The following is a 20,688-nucleotide window of genomic DNA, read 5'->3' on the forward strand; positions in this document are numbered from 1 at the left end:
TCTGAACAAAGCAAAACCTATTGCATGTTCCACCAAGACAGAAAAGTAGGCAGGTCTGGGGGGATGGCCAGCTACTGAAATGCACAAGTGAATTTTCAACATAGGTACCAGGCCCATTGAACTCAATGTCAGAGGCTTTGGGATCAGGCCCATAATTCGAATCCCAGTTGTGCTGCAGAATCTGGTTGCCTGCATATTTCAGGTATTATGAATTACTGACAAGCCCCAGGTTCTTTCTATCCATGCCTTTTATTGCACCCATCCCAATAATAGCCAAGTGTCAGATGCACAGTTACAAAGAGAACTGTTCCCATCTGAAAGCATCATACTCCACTGTTTGTGTGGCGTTTTAAGCGGGATGGGTCTCCATTGTCTGCCTCGAGCAGAAGTACTGCTGTCTGTTCTGCAGCTGTCGATATGGAGCAAAGGCCTGTGCAAAGTGACGTATCTTCCATTGTGGCTGGATAGCAGCAAGATGCAAACTCGGCCTGACCTCCAGCAGCAGAGAATCCCCCGCACAGGGGGACCTGCTTTGAAGGACGACCCTGATTCATCTCACTTCTACCTTGAGAAGGTAACTACAGCATCTCTGAAGGCACCTACAAAAATGAAGCCCTGGTCCATTGCGGGCTTTAGAGATCAGCACCAAAGCATTGGCATGGATATGGAAGGGGCTGGGGCACGTGTAGTGTGTGGATGGTGGCATGCTGTGCTCCCACCCATCTGTTGCACTCAGTAGGTGGTGTTGTTGGGGCTGCTGCATCTTGCATCTTGCCTCACAATCACTCCCTTGAAGGGGGCTGTCGTGACAATGGTATGGATCACCATGGAACACTCTGCTTTTGAGGTGAAGGGGCGGGGTCTCCTAGGCATTTCCTGCTAAGGCTCCCTTGTGTGTGGTAGGAAGATCCATGAGTCTAGCGGGCCCCTGCCAGTGGGAGGCGGACTCCCACAGCAGAAGATGCTCTGCTTTTAACAATTCAAACTCCAGCCATTTGAGAGCAACATAAATAACCACCAGCAAAAGCCACTGTGCGTCAAATGCTCCCCCATTCAAGCATTCTGACAGACCCAGGAAGCACTGCACGGCTCGTTCTGTGTCACAACACTCCTGCATTTATACTGTCCTCACAGAATCATAGAATCATAGAATCATAGAATATCAGAGCTGGAAGGGACCTCAAGAGGTCATCTAGTCCAACCCCCTGCTCAAAGCAGGACCAATTCCCAGCTAAATCATCCCAGCCAGGGCTTTGTCAAGCCGGGCCTTAAAAACCTCCAAGGAAGGAAACTCCACCACCTCCCTAGGTAACGCATTCCAGTGTTTCACCACCCTCCTAGTGAAATAGTTTTTCCTGATATCCAACCTGGACTTCCCCACTGCAACTTGAGACCATTGCTCCTTGTTCTGTCATCTGCCACCACTGAGAACAGCCGAGCTCCATCCTCTTTGGAACCCCCCTTCAGGTAGTTGAAGGCTGCTATCAAATCCCCCCTCATTCTTCTCTTCTGGAGACTAAACAATCCCAGTTCCCTCAGCCTCTCCTCATAAGTCATGTGCTCCAGACCCCTAATCATTTTTGTTGCCCTCCACTGGACTCTTTCCAATTTTTCCACATCCTTCTGGTAGTGTGGGGCCCAAAACTGGACACAGTATTCCAGATGAGGCCTCACCAATGTCGAATAAAGGGGAACGATCACGTTCCTCGATCTGCTGGCAATGCCCCTACTTATACAGCCCAAAATGCCGTTAGCCTTCTTGGCAACAAGAGCACACTGTTGACTCATATCCAGCTTCTCGTCCACTGTGACCCCTAGGTCCTTTTCTGCAGAACTGCTACCTAGCCATTCGGTCCCTAGTCTGTAGCAGTGCATGGGATTCTTCCGTCCTAAGTGCAGGACTCTGCACTTGTCCTTGTTGAACCTCGTCAGGTTTTTTTCGGCCCAATCCTCTAATTTGTCTAGGTCCCTCTGTATCTGATCCCTACCCTCTAGTGTATCTACCATGCCTCCTAGTTTAGTGTCATCTGCAAACTTGCTGAGAGTGCATTCCACACCATCCTCCAGATCATTAATAAAGATATTAAACAAAACCGGCCCCAGGACCGACCCTTGGAGCACTCCGCTTGAAACCGGCTGCCAACTAGACATGGAGCCATTGATCACTACCCGTTGAGCCCGACGATCTAGCCAGCTTTCTATCCACCTTACAGTCCATTCATCCAGCCCATACTTCTTTAACTTGGCGGCAAGAATACTGTGGGAGACCGTATCAAAAGCTTTGCTAAAGTCAAGGAATAACACATCCACTGCTTTCCCCTCATCCACAGAGCCAGTTATCTCATCATAGAAGGCAATTAGGTTAGTCAGGCACGACTTCCCCTTCGTGAATCCATGCTGACTGTTCCTCTCCTCTAAATGTTTCATAATTGATTCCTTGAGGACCTGCTCCATGATTTTTCCAGGGACTGAGGTGAGGCTGACTGGCCTGTAGTTCCCCGGATCCTCCTTCTTCCCTTTTTTAAAGATGGGCACTACATTAGCCTTTTTCCAGTCATCTGGGACCTCCCCCGATCGCCATGAGTTTTCAAAAATAATGGCTAATGGCTCTGCAATCTCACCCGCCAACTCCTTTAGCACCCTTGGATGCAGCGCATCCGGCCCCATGGACTTGTGCACGTCCAGTTTTTCTAAATAGTCCCGAACCACTTCTTTCTCCACAGAGGCTTGGTAACCTTCTCCCCATGCTGTACTGCCCAGTGCAGCAATCTGGGAGCTGACCTTGTGCATGAAGACAGAGGCAAAAAAATCATTGAGTACATTAGCTTTTTCCACATCCTCGGTCATTAGGTTGCCTCCCTCATTCAGTAAGGGGCCCACACTTTCCTTGATTTTCTTCTTGTTGCTAACATACCTGATGAATTCTACCTCCTGGTAACTGACTGGTCTCCGCGCCCTCCACCTCTGCACTGTGCAAACAGCTGGCAGGGAAGGCTACTCAGCAGCAGCCCACTCCAAAGCGTTGGGAGAAAAACAGGAGCAACTTCCTGTCCCAGCACTAGAGGTAGAAGGGATGGGGCTGCGTACACTCAGCAGCAGTCTCCCTTCACCCTGCTGGCTTTACTCTCTGCGGCCCCACAACGACCCCTATTACAGGGGGCATCCATAGCTGAACTCCTTCCTGCTGAAAGAGGGACCTTGGGCAGCTGCTGCTCAAATTCCCACTGTTTTTATCTCCTTTGTTCCGGGCCTTGCAGTCAGTCAGGTCTGCATATCCCAGCGGTGCCAGCCATAGCATGTAGCGGAAGGAGAACATTTGCTATCACCAAAAGGAATTCTTACCTAGTTTTACCTTCCTGGATGGAAAAGTAAAAGGCCAGGCTGGATTTTCACACTGCTCATTTACCCCACTGTCATGGGGCACGGGGCGCTCACATAGGATGCAGAGGAAGGTGCTAGAGGTGCCTAGACAGACAGACAGGAGGAACATCTACAGAGGCTCTATGCTGAAAAGCAGCCACATGCCCATCGTCCTTCCCCTTGCAGAGAACCCTGGATCTCGAACCCCAGGGGAGGTGACCATGGAGCTGGCTGAATGGATTGGTGCAGCCTGTTCCCTTAGCTCCACCCCTGTTGGTGCAAGTATCCAGGCCAGAGCGCCTGCCAGCCTGGGCTCCCCGAGCCCCTGGACCCTTATGGCAGCTGGCTCTGCGGGCCTCCTACTCTCTGCAGTCAGTCAGCACAGGGAAGCGGCTGCTGGAGGACTTGCCCCACCAGGAGCAAGCTGAAAAATTCAGTCTCAGTTCTCCTTGGAAACAAATTCAGAATTTTTTGTCCGACAAACAATTTCGATTTTTGTCCTGATTCAAGAGGATTTTTTGCCCCCCAAATTTGAAATTTCCGTGGGAGGGAAATTTCATTCTCCAGCCTGTTCTCATTGGCACCGTCATTAGTGCCCATCACCCCTCTTCCTTCTCTCAGTATCCCTTCCTCAGCACTCTCCTATTGAACCAAATCAAACCCCTCCCGCTATCGCTCCCCAGGGGCCTGGAGCAGTACTGAGGAGCCTGCAGGTAAACCAGAAAGGCGACGGCTTTACAGAGAGATCAGTTCAGACAAACAGGCTGGGCTGGGAGTTCCTGCAAATTATCCAGCTCCTCCACCTCCACCCGGCTTTGTCCCAGCCCCACACCCTGTAGGACCCAGGGGGCTCAGCCTGCACAGAGTGTCTATCAGAGACAGGCTGAGGAGGAGCAGTGAGGACTGTGAGTGGAAGGTCCTGCAACAGAGAAGTCAACAGACCTCTACGGGACCTCTACAGCCCTCCCTCTCTCCCCACCAACATCTGGCCACTTACTAGTAGTGCCTTCAGGGAATCTGCTGGCCTCTCCCCAACTCCCATCTCCTGAGGGACTCCTACATTGGAAATTGAGAGGGGCTGCAGGTGGCAGATATCCTCTGTCTTCGGGGGGTTGCCAGGTAGGGCCATTGCCCCTCCTGCCTCCAAGCCCTGAAGGCATCCTTGGGTCCCAGGGAGTGGCTTGATCCAATTTCCCACCAGACAGTACTGCTGCCCCCAGTCCACACTAAAATCAAGGGTGGTCAGCCCCTCATAAGGTCTAGCTTCAGAGCAAGGGTTACAGATTGCCCTGTTCATAGCAGAGACCTCCCTCAACTTCCTATGTTGCTGTCTGTTAAAACAGCAATCATCTGATAGCCATGTAAGTTTGTCTTGGGAGGAAGGAATGGTAATACCAGTTCCCCACTTGCGTGCACACACATGGGTGCACACATGCACACACACGGGTGCTTGCACATACACAGGCGCATACACACTGGTGCTCATACTCAGACATGGGTGCATACATCATAGAATCATAGAAGATTAGGGCTGGAAGAAACCTCAGGAGGTCATCTAGTCCAACCCCCTGCTCAAAGCAGGAGCAATTCCCAACTAAATCATCCCAGCCAGGGCTTTGTCAAGCCTGACCTTAAAAGCCTCTAAGGATGGAGATTCCACCACCTCCCTTGGTAACCCATTGCAGTGCTTCACCACCCTCCTAGTGAAATAGTGTTTCCTAATATCCAACCTAGACCTTCCCTACTGCAACTTGAGACAATTGCTCCTCGTTTGGTCATCTGCCACCACTGAGAGCAGCCGAGCTCCATCCTCTTTGGAAACACCTTCAGGTACAGTAGTTGAAGGCTGCAATCAAATCCCCACCCCACATTCTTCTATTCTGCAGACTAAATAAGCCCACTTCCCTCAGCCTTTCCTCGTAAGTCATGTGCCCCAGTCCACTAATCACTTTTGTTGCCCTCCGCTGGACTCTCTCCAATTTGTCCTCATCATTTCTGTAGTGGGGGGCCCAAAACTGGACACAATACTCCAGATGTGTCCTCACCCATGCTGAATAGAGGGGAATAATCATATGTGCACACACACCCCTCGACCCCACTTCAGAATCCAGCCTCTAGCACTGCATCATCTATTTTGGTGGGTGGAAGAAGGCTGAGCTCTATTCCCCTTAACACACCATCAGAACTTGATCAAAACTCTTTGAAATGGCTTATGCAAAATCTCTAATGCTTCTTTGTCTGCCCCAGAGTGCAGCCCCTTTTCACCTGGGAATAGTGGCCCAGATACTCAGAGGTATTTAGGCTCCTGATTTCAATAGGTGTTAGGCACCTAAATACCTTGGAGGATGTGGGCCAGTGTCCCATTAGAAGGAGAAACTTCCTGGTCTATCTGAGCTGGGCCTAGTGCTGTCCACCTGTTAGCAGTCTACAACCTCGCTGTCCCAGCCAGGGCTGCCTCCCATTCACTTGTGGGCACAGGCTTTCAACCGCCAGCAGCCCGAGTTCCATCGCAGGTTGGAGCAGGCACAGCTAAATGGCAGCTGGACAACCACAGTGGTGTTGTAATGCCAGGCCCCATCACTATGGCAGGATTTGGAGCCTACAGTCCAAGGTACACACAGAACAATCGGTGGCAACCAGTGGGCTAGCAGAACCTGGGTGAATCTGAGCTGAGGTTAGTTACTTCCCCAGAGAAGCTGACACGTCCTGAGGTACCTGTTCACTGTTCTTAGCAGGGAATCCAGGTGAGATGGACAAAAGGACCAGATAGTCAGAGAGTAGCCGGAGGATCAGGAAGAAGATCAGACACCAAGGCAGAAGAGGGAGCAGGAAGAAGGTGTCCTTTGGTCAAAATAATGTTCTGCAAGCCCTAAAACAAGCAGCTCACAGCCAGCCTCTGAATAGGGCATCCCTACTCAGTCACAGCCGAGGACACTGAAGACAGAGAGCATGAAAAGATTCACAGCCTGTGGGATTCGGCCTGGCCTGGCACAGCCAGAGAGTCTGGAGTGGTGGCCAAAGGAGTAACACAGCCTGAGGGAGCAGGTAAAAACAATGCAAGGTGCTATGGCCCCTTACTGGACACTTTGGGCCCAGTCCTGAAACGTGCTGACTCCAATGGCAGTTGAAATTCCCAGCACCCCACAGGGCCCTAGCTGTCAGGCAAGTGTGGAGAGCAGTAGCAGTTTGCTCTTCCTGGCTCCCCTGTCCCGTTGGGGAGTCCTGCCACCAGCAGCAGCAACAAGGGGTCAGACTCCAAGGGCCCGATTCATCTCAACCTTGCTCCTTGTGATCTGGTGGTGTTTGAAATATGCACTCACTTTGCCTGAGTGCAAGGCAGCGAGAATCAGGCCCTCAGACCCGGAATATGGGGCTGTTCTATTGAGTCACCATAGGTTCAGGCACGAATACCCTACTTTAATCTTCAGGCTAATTACTGCCAGGTCATGCTGTACATGGGTCCTCTTAGCTCCCACCAGGAAAAAGGGAGTTGCTGTGACATTTTAGGCTAGAACTAGGGCAGAAGGAAATCTCTATGAGCAGGCAAGTTCAGGGAGGGAGCTTAGGCTGAGGTTTATGGTGTGTTATCATTTGAGGGTCAAGCCCCGGGAAGGGGATGAGTTTAGACACTAACTCAGGCCCCGTGTCCACGGCTAGGAATGGAGTAAGGACTCAGCCGCATATTCATGACCACAGAATCTAAGCTTCAGCAGGAAAGGAGGCTCTCTGAGAAGGTGTTCAACATCCCATCCCATGTGCTAACTTGGAAACAATTTGTGAGACAGCGCTGGGTCTATAATCTGAACGGCCATCAATTCCCCTATCAAATCTCTTCACATTCCTGATCGGGACTGTCCAGAAATAACATAACACATTGTGGGTTGGCTGGGTGAGTCCTGGATCCTGTATGTTTCAATGTTACAAGGGTGAGTGGGTCTTTCTTGAAAATCACTAAAAAATTCTTCTGTAATTTACAGACTGCCCCATTTGCAGAGTGACTGCTCTTTGCAAACATTTGTGCAGTGAAGTTTTGCTGCTGTGGATGTTGGTGGAGAATGTAGCGAAGTCATTTAACCAAAATTTGTTTGGGTAAGATGTGAAAGTAGTTTATGAAAGTAAATCACCCAACTGGGGAACAGAAATAATCCCATGTGGTTTAGCGGACCACAGCTCCGTAACACTATGTCCCTTAAAGCCAACATCTAGTTGTAATGTGAAACACCTAGCAACACTGCTGGGCAGTGGAATATGGAGCTGACCTCTTGAGCCCACCTAGTAAAACAGCATTAACTCAGTAACTTAGCATGTGCCTGGATTGACTTTCCACCAGGCAGTATATGCTCCACTACTGACTCGTATATATTGATGACATGAAGGAATACTCAGATCATAAGCTTTTTGGGGCATGGACCATCTCCTGATGTGTTTGTATCCCACGTAGCACAATTTGGTCCTGATTCTTGATTGGGCCCTAGGCACTATCATGATACAAATAAATAAACAACAAAGTATTCACAGCCACGGGTTCCTGGACAATAAAAAAAGAAAAAAGGCCACCTGCACAAACAGTTACAAAGAGTGAACAAATCAGCAAAAATCTGTCTGTTGGCAGAAAATTTGCAATCAGGTAACAGGGCTAAATTTGTTGAATGAACAGCCTATTGCCAGCTGTCTGCACAGCTCTACTCACACCTCTGTAACCTTTGCTTTATTGTACCAACTTTACAGCTGGTTGAACTGAGGCACAGAGCAGTCAAATCATTTTCCCACGAGTGAGTGGCATAGCTAGGAAAAGAGTCCAGGCCTCACGGCTCCAAGTACTCTGCTTAGATCACTAGACAATATTCTCTCCCAACAGACTTTAAAACAATCCCAAAGAAGAATGGAAAAACAGTATTGGCTCATTTGGACGATAGACAATGATTTGTTAGTACAAAGTTTGCTGGTGCCTATGAAAGGATCTCCTAGGTCCTCTTACACTATTTCAGGGTTCTAGGTGTGTTGGACTGATGCTTAGAATCACAGATTCTCTCATTCTGGGCCCTGAATGTCAAACATTCAACAATAGATCCGGTTTTTGTGCTTTACAAATTGTTTTAATGCTGAAGAAGCCCTGGATGCCAGTTCCAGTTGAGAATTTTTAATTTTACTTAACAATCCTTTGTAGGCAAGCAACCAACCTCAGCTGTTAAATGATGTCAATGCTGGAAACAACAGGCCCATTTTTGTGACCAAATTTTAGCTGATAAATACAGAAAAATAAACTCTTCCAAAGAAAAAACTAGAGTAAGTAGCTCCCTAGGTGCATGTATTGGGAGCATAACTAGGCAGGCTTTCAGGAGTCTACAGTTCCACATTTAAAGCTAAGTGCCAAAACAGCACTGAATAGTTGACAGAATCCCTCCTGCAGAAGGGCATTTAGTAGTAAGCAGTCATTTCTTTTCAGGTGCTGTAATTTATTTTGACATAACACACACAATGCAGAGGAAAAGAAATCCATTCTAGTGAGCTAGATTACTGTAACTATCCACCGAAAACACAGCTGTGAAGCCCTAGTGAGGATTACACTGGGTAAAAATGGAGTTTCCAGGACAAAGGTGTTTAGGGGCTTGCCTACACCAGAGTTATTCTGGAACTCTGTGTTTGGACACTTAGGGTACGTCTACACTACCCACCGGATCGGGTCACTACCCGGATCGACGGGTAGTGATCAATCTATCGGGGATCGATTTATCGTGTCTAGTGTAGATGCGATAAATCGATCCCTGATCGCTCTGCCGTCGACTCCGAAACTCCACCACAGCGAGAGGCGGAAGCGGAGTCGATGGGGGAGTGGCGGCCATCGATCCCGCGCTGCAAGGACGCAAAGTAAGTGATTCTAAGTCGATCTAAGATATGTTGACTTCAGCTACGCTATTCTCGTAGCTGAAGTTGCATATCTTAGATCGATTCCTCCCCCTAGTGTAGACCAGGCCTTATTCTGTAATAAAAGTGCCTTATTCCAAATTAGTTTAATCTATTTTATTAAGCTAATTCAGAACAGAGCACTCTTATTCTGGAATAAGAACACCCAGATATGGAGATAAGCAGGAATAGCAAATCTGCTTTAATTCACACCTTCCCTTATTCAGATTAATTTTCATGTGTAGACACATCCTAAAGCAAGGCGATTCTCTAACCACAGAAATAGCGCTGGCTGGCTGAGATTGCACAGGTGATTTCAACAGGAATTGAATCTCTGCTTTCTCAGCAAGTAGGGTGGTGTCAGCCAGTGTCCAGCAGGTGTAGGTTAGTGAATACAATCCTGACTAAAATGCAGTAGGCAGTGGGCTACCATCAGCACGAGTTTGGCATGGTATATCCCACAGACTGGGTGAAAATCCCAATTCACTCACATTAACAGAGCATTTAATATTACATAAATTGGATACGTGCACATTATGTGTAAAATCTATGTCAACAGCTACTTTAGATACAAGCGCTAAACTGCGTTGGGCCTAAATCTGTTTTGGTGACATCCACATGATACCTGGTGCAGTGGGTGGTGCGATGGCTTTACCGGCACTCATCTGGGATAAGCTGCAGAACTCACCCATGGGTAATGTGCCCGTCCCAAACAGGAGCTGGAAAAACTCCATGCCACACGGCCATGTACGAATATGTGCACACCCAGGGTGTGACTTGCAGTTTATATTTGGAGCTGATAGTGGGCAGCTCCAGCACAAGAGCAGGTTGTTAACTGTTTCTTGGCTGAGGCACAAGTGATGAGCCAATTCATACAGTGTTCCCCAGTCCCCATTGATGATCTCCCAAATCCTATCTGTGTCGGGGGGGTGCACCTTTTGCTCATAATTAGGCCTAATTAGGGGGCAGCCAACAGGGAGTGGTGAGGGGCTCCTTGAAGGCCGTGTCTCATCACATGCATCACCAGGGCAACCTGAGGATGACATTTTCCCTTGTTACAGGGAGCAGGCTCTGGTCAGATCCCGCGGTACAGTGACTGAGGGCACACAGCTCTACGTAAGTTTCACTGAGTCCTGCTTCACCCCATGCGCCCCACTGCCTATTGTTCCTGGTTACTACCACTACTCATTTCCCTGCTGTTTACTCAATAAAGTCAGAGAGGGTCTCCTCAGGCTTTACAAACTCCTTTGCCCCTCTGCCCATCACTTGTTGAGGTGGGAAGCACCAGTTTGGAAGGCCAGGGTCTTTTGAAATCTATCTAGACGGGGGCTAGGGCCACATTTTGTTATCTAATTGGGAAGCGCTCCTCCTGGGTGACCAAGGGGAGAAGATCAGGATACCTGAACCCAGCCTATTTTGCTGCCCAAAGCCCCCGGCCAAAGGCTGTTCCATATGGATACATTTCCTTACTTCCACATTCACCTCCTTCAGTGCCTACAGCAATCTGCTGGCAATGACAGGCTGCACTAATGCTTCAGGCAGTCTTGTGGTGTCGATGCCAGCTCCTGACCTATGACTGCCTCTGAGACATTCCCCTCCAGCTCTCCTCCCACCGGGCCAGTCACGGGGCTAAAGCAGAGATGCTGCCCAGACTTCACTGATAAATAGTTTGTCACGCCTGAAGTTGGTTAAATAATTCAGGGAGTGGATTGAAATGCCCTATTGTATACACGAAATCTTTCTACGACGCTGGGAAGGGGTTTCAACATCCTAACGAGCCCATTTCCAAGTCAATACAATTAGCAGCAGCTACGCAATGGTTCAAATTAATCTGGAATCAGAATGCAAGCAATCTTCAGCGCACAAACAACAAGATGCCATCAAAGTGATTAGTTATTATCCAGGATGGAAAGAAAATGATTCATTGGGATGCAGCTGGCTGCTGTTTGACATCCCACCATTGATCTGATCTAACAAGTGTTTAATGAGCACAGGGACTCGACATACCTAAACTGCAATTTTTGCATAGCCTATTCATAGTGCATTCTGGATGTTTTCATGGAAAACTGACCCTTCCAGAGTCATCCTCAGTCACATTTAACTGGCAGCATATGAGTTATTTTCCTCCCTGTTTAAGGAGTCTCAGGCATGCTGCACACACAGATTACTGATGAAAGGATACAATGGGAGGGTTGGTAACCTCCATCTCGGAGGTGTTCAGTTTGGTGTTTTGTATCCATGCTGTGCTGGGGGTGCCAAATGTAAGCCCTGGAGCACATTGGAGCAAAATACCTTTTCATTGATGGAAGGGATTTATTTTAATTGCAGATACAGAGCACAGAAATGGCCAGTGGTCAGTTCAGAAATTGCCAGCTAAAGGAATAAATCAATAGTCTTGGATATGAGAAAAGAAGTCCCTAGGCCAGTGGGCCACCAGCTATAACCACAGGGGAAACCTATAGCAAGGGGCCACCAGCCATAACCACAGGGGGAACCCACAACAACGGACCGCCAGCCAGAACCACAGGGGGAACCCACAACAAGGGGCCACCAGCCAGAACCACAGTGAGAATCTGAAACAGAGGCCACTGACCAGTATTACAGGGGGAATCTGAGATAGAGGCCACCTGCCGGTACAACAGGGAGCATCTGGGATAAAGGCAACCAGCTGGTACTACAGGGCAAATGTGGGATAGAGGCAACCGGCCAGTACCACAGGGCAAATGTGGGATAGAGGCAACTGGCCAGTACCACAGGGCAAATGTGGGATAGAGGCACCCGGCCAGTACCACAGGGCAAATGTGGAATATAGGGCCACCAGACGGTACCACTGGGTGCATGCAGGTAATAGCAGAGTATTGTTTTCTATGTCATATTGAGACCTGAAGCATAGTCAGGTGCTCAGATACCATACTGACTTTGCCTGCACCGATACTTTTAAAATGTTTCACCATTGCACAGCCACTGGTGCAGCCCCACACGGACTATTGCAGGCAGGCTGCCAGAAGTTTTACAATCACGTCATCCAGACCAGCACTGTGTAGACTCATGGGGTTATGCACTAGCATTCCCACCTATTGCCTCAGGACGGGAGCAGGCACCGGTGCCAGTGTGAAGGTGGAAGACTTGCAGAAAAACGGCTTGCATAGACACAGCCAGCAATGAGCTACAAAGCTTGTAACATTAGTGATCTACAGCCACCCAAAACCAGAGCAAAATATTTCACATAGTGATTTCTGGAAGAGCTCAGTTTTGTCGGATCTGTAAGAGGCATGAGAGATGTCTGCAGAATTACTGGAAATAGCCTGGGGCAGAGTTTTGTGTGCGGACAGCTGAATCATCCAGGTTTGTAAAATACATGTCTGTGTGTGATTTTCTGATTTTGTACCAGGCATTGTATCCCATTGAGGGTCTGGCTTGAACTGACAAGGTCAAAGAAAACTCCAGTAAAAGTACACTTCTAACCTAAAATGTGATAATGTCATCGTAGGACTCCATATCCATATGCATCCGAAGAAGTGGGCTGTAGTCCACGAAAGCTTATGCTCTAATAAATTTGTTAGTCTCTAAGGTGCCACAAGTCCTCCTGTTCTTCTTTTTCCATATCCACTGTGTCTCATTGCTCCCAGATCTGTTGTGCTCAGTTTAAAAGTATCAGCCCCACAAACTCATTCTGGGATCTGAGAGGCAAGCTGAGTTCTTTATTTCTCAGATGTTCTGGAGGTCAAATTTCATCAGCTATCTCTGTGAAGTCCTAGTGTCTTCAGATGATGTAACCAGTGACACCTGCATAAACCCACTTAAAACTAATTACGGTACGCAGGTGCCAAAGGGGAGAAAGGTATTGCTCTGGTGTAAACTGAAGTTATAATTTGGGGTGCAGAATCTTTATTTCAAGCAATGATCAGCGAGATCAGAAAAGCCCAGGCTGAGTTTGTGGGGCTGGAAATAACACGCTTTTACCTGCAAACTGAGAAAATCTGATTTGGCGTCATTGAGAATCAGTGAATATTGGAACCCACTTTGACAGGTTTGCAGGGCTACTTTTCAGGGTGTGTCCATTCTCTGAGGTTATCAGTCAATACTTTGCCTACCCATGGCTCAACACATCCGGTAAAGCAAAGACCTGCCATACCTCAGCAGAGCAGGATGAATGGAATTTGTCCTGGGAATTGGGATATCCTCAAGCAGCTATTATCTGGTACAATCAAAACCACAGAGCTCCCGATTCAAGGGAGAAAATGTAAGCAAAAGAACATTCGTATAATACATTAGTTGAGATCTGAGAAGTTCTAGTACTCAGTGACCGTTTCTTTATTTCATTGGGTAGTTGACTGAGGAGGGAGATCAAAGAAGAGACTATACCTCACCAATAAGAAGTTCTGTGGTTTGAAAACTTTGGATGTGTCCCCCGATCCTCTGCACATGACTGAGAGTAGAGGCCTTTCCCCTGGTTTGGAGAATACATTGTATAGTGATTTTATAGACTTTAGTGTCAGGCAGTGATGCATCACCCGGCAGAGTGTCATACAAGAATCATAAATCACAATCTCCCAGGAACTTGTGAATGTCAGGCACTTGAATTCACTGATGTGGTATCCATGGTGCTTTGCCACGTCTCACATCCCCATCTCCTTCCCAAAATAGCCTAATTCTAAAATATTAGTCAGCACTTGGAGTGCTGCCATAGCACAGGAGACAGTTGAGAAAACAGAGAAAATGTGTCTCCTAGTGCAAAGAAATATTAAGATGCACTTCCCGAGGCTCTGTTCAAACCAGAGACAGAAGCTACTGGCATGATACCGTAATAAATGGGGCAGGAGAAAGCTGTCGGGTTAATAGGGGGTGAGATAGTGCAGTCACCTCACACATTGGAAATCACCCATGACGAAGCCTCAACATGAAGCTGTATTTCTACAAAGAAGAATTGTATCGGACACTTTCAAATTTGGAAGCAAGTCTCTCAAAGCTACAGAATGCTTGCTGGGACATAGTCTCTTTTGTCTACAAGTACAATTATTCTGACAATTAGAGCCAACAGGAAAATTTCAAGCAAGAGTGCAGCAGATATGCCTGGAAGGATTTTCAAAAGCTCCTAAGTGACTTGAGCACAAGTACCACTGAAAATGCTCCTAAGTCACACCTACCTGTTGCATCCAAAAAAATCCTGTATTCAGAGCACAGACAGACAATTATGGCTGCAAATAGATAATGTGACACAGACACTTATGTGCCCACTTATTGATTTATACATGCAAATATGGCAGTTTGCATGTGCAATCAGTGCATGCACTTTTTAAGACACATCAGTGGTGTGCAAACTTGAAAATTTGCCCTTAAAAGTTAACCACACTGAAATACCATTTAAATGTGATATAAACCTGTAGACAGTTTAAATTGAATCCCAAAGGCCAAGGCAAACCGATAGAGAACACTGAGATGATTGACTTCATACACAACTAAGGCAGGCAATTTTCTTCAAGCAACAAAAGTTAGTTGTCCACTTTGAAAAGTATGTTCCTATCTTCGTGACTATCAGTTATAGTTTACATATAGATCATCTATTCTCCCATCTTCTTATTGATGGGGAATGTATGGTGTGGAACTCCCAGGAAAGCCAACAGCTGGTGTGTATAAATCATCTATCTGCACATCTAAGGAAGAATAGACCCCCCTGAGCCTCTTCAGTTAAGGAAGGAAGGTAGATTTTATTTTACACATAGAAGTAACTGAACAATATTGTACAGTAAATTGATTAAAGATCAACTAAAATGTCTGAGAGGGAGGAGCATGTTGCCAGGCCCTGCCCAGGGGATCCCAGCAGTTAGTCCCAAGTGCTCTGGACACACCATTCTGTGCTCTGCACCCCAGCCTGAGTGCACTCCCCATGCTCATCATCTCAGCCTAAACACGTATCCCATCATGCTCAGTGTGAGCTCAGGCCCTGATAGGATATGAAATAACAATAAACCCCCATTTCTGAAGGAGGCCTTATGTGTCCCACCATCCACATCTCCTTCCTTGCCCCTTTTTAGCCCCCTCTCCCCTAGAAGGTTAGTGGTGTGTCCCTCTGCTTCCTCCTGGCCAGTGCTCTACCCAGGATGGAAGTGCATTACACGTCCCATGGGTGCTGCCTCAGCCTCAATAAACTTTATTTAAATACACACAGACATACACAGACAATATACAGATATTTGTTTCTTCTCTGAAAGTTCTACAGGACTGACACCGCTTTGGATGACACTCATGGAGAATTTTAAAAAGTGCAGCAAATGTATGAAAAATAAAACTCTTTTAATGGTGGTCATCCACGGAAACAACAATAGATGTACGTTCAACCAGGCGGACACATGGACACGGCTCCACACATAGTACATTGGCTCTGTATAAGCATCTCCACATACATTGTGTCTATATAAATGTACAACAGTCTCATAAGTCAGCAAGGAACAAAATCAGATTAGTATGGACGTGGCACACCTTTGCACTCCCAGCGATATGATCCACTGTCCACATACCAATGTGACTTTGTTAGAATATGGAATGTAAACACAAAACTGGTTCAAACAAACATTCGCACCATCTACTATAGAAACCCCTGACATATGCAACAATATTATAAAAGGAACATTCACCTTGGGGTTCTGGTGACAAGTTACTCAACACCAGCTCCTGCAGTTTTGTTATCACCATAACTCCTAAACAGGATTATATGTTTGCTTATCTAATATAGCTACAACTATCTTTCAACATAGATTGTATATACAGTACATATACACAGAACATACACAGCACACAATATGTATATTTATGTGTTTTCATGTTTGTACAGTATATCACAGATTATGTGAACACAGAATATATGGACGTGGACCTGTAAGAAATCATTTTATAAAATATTTGTAATACCAAACCAAAACAACAACAACAACAACAAAAACAAAATTCCCACAACCCGGAAATCAGTTGAATAAACAAAAATCCCCACTCTTGAAATGGTGCCACCTACCCCCTTGGGTGGCATTACAGACCTTTCTGTTCCCAAGATAAAAGCAGCAGCAAGAGGGTCAGTTTGCATCCATGCTCCCAGAAAACACAAAGCAATACAAGTTGTCGGATTGCAAACTCAGAGTGGTGTCTGTATTCCCTAATTCTGCACTCCCCCTCTTTCCCTCACTAGGGTGTAAGAGACTCTGCCAGCGGCACAATATTTAACCTGCAACAAGATGTGCTAGAATAAATCTACTGACTGCAGTCCAGGACTGTTATCTCCTATCACTTAGAACCCAGCTTCTGAGTTATAGCTTTTTATTTAAAACAATCTTTTTATTTAGCAAAAAATTGTTTCCACTGTACCCTTCACGTGTCCTCTTCCTAATGTGACAAACCCGGAGGAGATGAAATTATGGAGATCTGGCCCTCCACTTCGATAAATATCCTTCCCATAGTGACCTGCCAAGGCAAATGACAACAAGCAAGGCATTACTCAACATATCCATTACGCCATGCATCCACATTAGCCCCAATTCAATGAGAGCCAAAGCCCCGTCATATAGTGAGACAATAAAAGGAAAGCGAGGACGTGAGAGGCATAGAGAGTTCAGAGAGCAGGAATATCTAAACACAACACAAATAGAGTGTGAATTGCAGAGGGAAAAAAACAGCATGCCTGGAGCTCCCAGGAGTTACAAACACTTATGAATTACTGATAGGGGAACCTCAGAAGAGGTTCAAAAACCAAAACCATGGACTCAAACACCCCACACTTTAGGGAAGTAGGCCCATCTTTAGATCAAAGATTCAGCAGCATTAGGACAGGTATCCCAAAGTGATCAGAACTATCCAGACCTTTGAGACTGAGAAACTGGGCTGGAAATCATGTGAGAAACAGCTCTGATTCTTCCTGATGCCATCTAGGCTGGGGGAACCCTAAATATGCCATTCCTGATGAGTATCAGTGCTTCTGCTTCTGGTCTCAAATATTTTGAGCTTCCAGGCTTGTCTACACTGAAAAGTGACATTGGTATAGCTATGTTTCTCCAGGATGTGAAAAATCCAGCATGACCTAACCCCTGGTGTAGACAGTGTTAGGTCAATGGTAAAATTCTTCCACCAGCCTAGCTACTGCCTTTCGGGGAGGTGGCTTATCTACAGCAATGGGGTAAATCCCTCCCGACACTGCAGTAAGCGTCTGTACTGAAGTGCTAAAGCAACAGCAGCTGTGCCTTTGTAATGTAGACATTGCCTCAGAATTAGTCTGAGTTTAGTTAGAGTTCACTATAAAAGTGCAGGTATCTCCCTACACTATCCAAATTGGTTTCCCTGTCCCTATTAGAGATATGGTTGGAGAACCTGCTTCTTAGCTTTGACTCATTCTAGCTGAGACAATGATACATCCATTGGAGGTGGGGGTCCCCAGACACCCTCTTACTGCTGTTGCTGGCAGAAAAGCACTCCCTTGGTGCTGCCACCCAGTTGTGACAGTTAACACACAGGAATAGCACACCCTGACATTCGCTGCCTCTTTAATACCAAGAGATCCTGCCTGTGCATCCCCGAGACCATGTGTCGCTCTGACACAAGAGCAAAATCAGCTGCTTGTGAATGCCTCCCTTTTCCACGTTATTAATTCTTCTGTTCCTCTTCTTGAACAGAGTTGCAAATGAGACTGGAGCCAGTGGGAAGGGAGGGAGGCGGGTTTCAGAGGGACACAGCAGTTTTCTTTTTTGTCTGCATTTTCGTGATGCCTTGGAGTCTAGCTACAACAATGACTGACACTTTATCAGTGCCTAAGACAGGCAGATATTTTTTCATGTAAATAGGGATAAAAAAGAAATATGCACATATGCTATCACATCTAACTGATAGCTGTGATTTATACATCGCCTCTGAGAAACTGCTGGAGTCAGAGATCAGGCAGTGAAAGAGTATGAAACAGCGCAGACTGACTGGAAGATTAAAAGATTGTTTGCTAGTTTGTTCTCTGACCCTTGCCATCCCCTCTTTAGTGCAATATAAGAGTTAAATTAAGAGTTTCCCATGGTAACAGAACAACATCATTTGAACAGAAATCATGTTTCCCCAAGAGCAGCCTGTCTCAGGACAGTTCAAATACCAGTAGTTTTTCTCTTTACATATATATTATGGGATGATGTGTCTATTTAATGTATTCCTTTATTCCCACTCACTTCTTGTCATTTCTCATGGCCTCCTAATGTAAAATTACTGATATATGAGTTCTCACTTTCAAAAGTGCCTAGAGGAGAGCTAGCGGGACAATCATAGCAGCTATTATTCACACAGACATTTTTATAATCACCACTTGATTGGAATGGTTCACACTGAAACAGAATGCCATTCCCACTCCATCCCTTCTCTGCAAGCCCAAGAGCTCGAGGAAGTACCCATGAGGAGTGTGAAGAAAACAGAGGTATGTGAAACACTCAGGGAAATGAAAAACCAGGCAAAATCCTGGCTTATTTCATATTTCGTTATCTACTCACAAATAGCTGCTTTTCTGAAAAAAATATGTTGTTTACAAACATGTATTTTTCCAAATGCAAAAGGGCCAGTTCTGAACAAAATATGATTTTGTGTCTCACCATTGCAGGAATTATCCAATGACTGGAAATACAAAAGTAGCCATTCCATTGATGTGCTAGGCACAGCAAGAGGGCAGAAATGTTCATGCCAAATCCCGCAAGATGTTGGATTTTTCCCAGCTCTCCTGGTCACCCAGCAAGTTGCATAGTGTGTGATACCACTCTCATCAGCTGGCATCAGAAGGGGTTGGAAATATGGAGAAGCACTGCCTGGAAGCATCACCCCCAGGTACAGCACTCCCAGGATTAAAGCTCCATCTTTGTCAGAGCCATGGTATTCTTGAACCAAAATGCAATTCTGAGATTCTCCTATGGGTTTGCAGCCATGAACAGGCAATTGCTGGGTAAGACTCCTCCAGAAATGATTACGATGTGTCTGTCTGCACAGCTCCAGTGGTGTGGAGTGACAGAGTGAGGTGGGTTTTTAAATTGTGTTAAGTAATCTTCATTGGAAAATAAAGAGGTTTGTTTTTTTTAAGCACGGGCTGACCCTGGGACTTCTTGCCCTTTTCTCTGTATATTTTATGATTTCTGCAATTTCTTCCCTGTCAAAGCCAAGATGTTCCTCATCTTTGGTTTTAGCAACCAGACAGCCTGCCCTCCCTGCCTACTGTTGGTATCTGTCCCTTTTCTTTCACTTTTCATATCTTCTGCTATAAGCTGTGGGTCTATTTCTCAAATGCGGTGACCAGGGGATTTTCCTGCACTGCCCACCGGCTCCAGGGGCAGACTTCAGCAACCCCCACATGTCTTCATCCAAGGACTCTGGGGTCAGGCTTCAGACCCTCCACCCCTCCCTTCTTCAGCCACGGGACTCCAGGGGTGGGCTTCAGCAGAGCCGATCTTACCAGGTGCTGTGGTCAAGAGGCAAGGAGCGGGATGAGCCTGGGGTGTGAGGCCGCTTAGGGTAATGGCAGAGGATCGTCAGGGCCCGGGTGGTGCTGGGGATCCCAGTGGTGTGTGTGTGTGTGTGGGGGTCCCTGGGGATGGGGGGAGGCAGCGGGGACCAGGGGCACCAAAATACAAATGTACATTATTTTTATTATTGAGTCTTACATAAATAAATTTAAATGATTTTGACATGTCTGTGTGCGTATTTGTTTGTTTTTCCTAAAATTAATGAAGTATTTTAGGAAAATTTGTCAGAGCGGCCACCAGCAAGAGTTGCTGGCCACACACTGTGGCCACCAAAAAATTGGTTGTGAGACCCCCTGGTCTAAGGGGTTCTTAGGTTTTTGAGTCTGGGGCCATGGTGTCTCTTGGGTTCATCTCCCAGCTGTCCTGGGCGTGATCGCTTCTTGTTCTGGGTGCTGGGAAGGAGTGAATCTTTGCTTGTCAAACTGTCCTCCCCTCCAGCTCCCCACCCATAAGCCTGCCCAGATGTGGGCATCTGACCCGCCCAAGAGAGGGCAGAGCATAGGCCTGACACAACTACCCCGCTCCCATCCCCTCTGACCAGAACCGAGTGAGCCTGTCCCTTTACCTCGGTCTGTCCTCTCTCTGTTGTCAGTCTGTCTTTCTTTGGGTGGCTGGGGACATTCTTTTAACAAAATCACAGCTTTGTAGGTAAGCTGAGCACTAGAACTGGGCAAATAACTGGTTGTTCAGCTCACTGGCAGTTCCAAAGAAACGGGAAACATGTTTGGTTTGAGTTGAACCAAATCCAGCGTTAGGCCATAAATGACCATTGTGATTGGCTGTTCTGATCTCCTGCATAACACCAGCCAGAGACTTAACCCAGGGACTCCTGCATCAAGCTCAGTCACCACTAGAGCGTCTCTTTGAAAAAGACTTCTAATCGTCACTAAAGTTTTTGGCTGCC

General features: G+C 46.8%; 1 protein-coding gene across 3 annotated transcripts in view; it reads right to left on the minus strand.

The window, feature by feature from the left end:
• SHISA6 (shisa family member 6) overlaps positions 1 to 20,688 on the minus strand; it is a 390,127-nt gene that overhangs the window by 296,030 nt on the left and 73,409 nt on the right. For all 3 annotated transcript variants that reach the window (XM_042841227.2, XM_042841226.2, XM_042841225.2), the window contains exon 4: positions 16,621 to 16,716. In XM_042841227.2, the coding sequence (XP_042697161.1) occupies positions 16,621 to 16,716 (96 nt within the window). The remainder of the gene's footprint in view (positions 1 to 16,620; positions 16,717 to 20,688) is intronic.

The sequence above is a fragment of the Chrysemys picta genome, chromosome 12, assembly GCF_011386835.1.
Source record: "Chrysemys picta bellii isolate R12L10 chromosome 12, ASM1138683v2, whole genome shotgun sequence".
Taxonomy (NCBI): domain Eukaryota; kingdom Metazoa; phylum Chordata; order Testudines; family Emydidae; genus Chrysemys; species Chrysemys picta.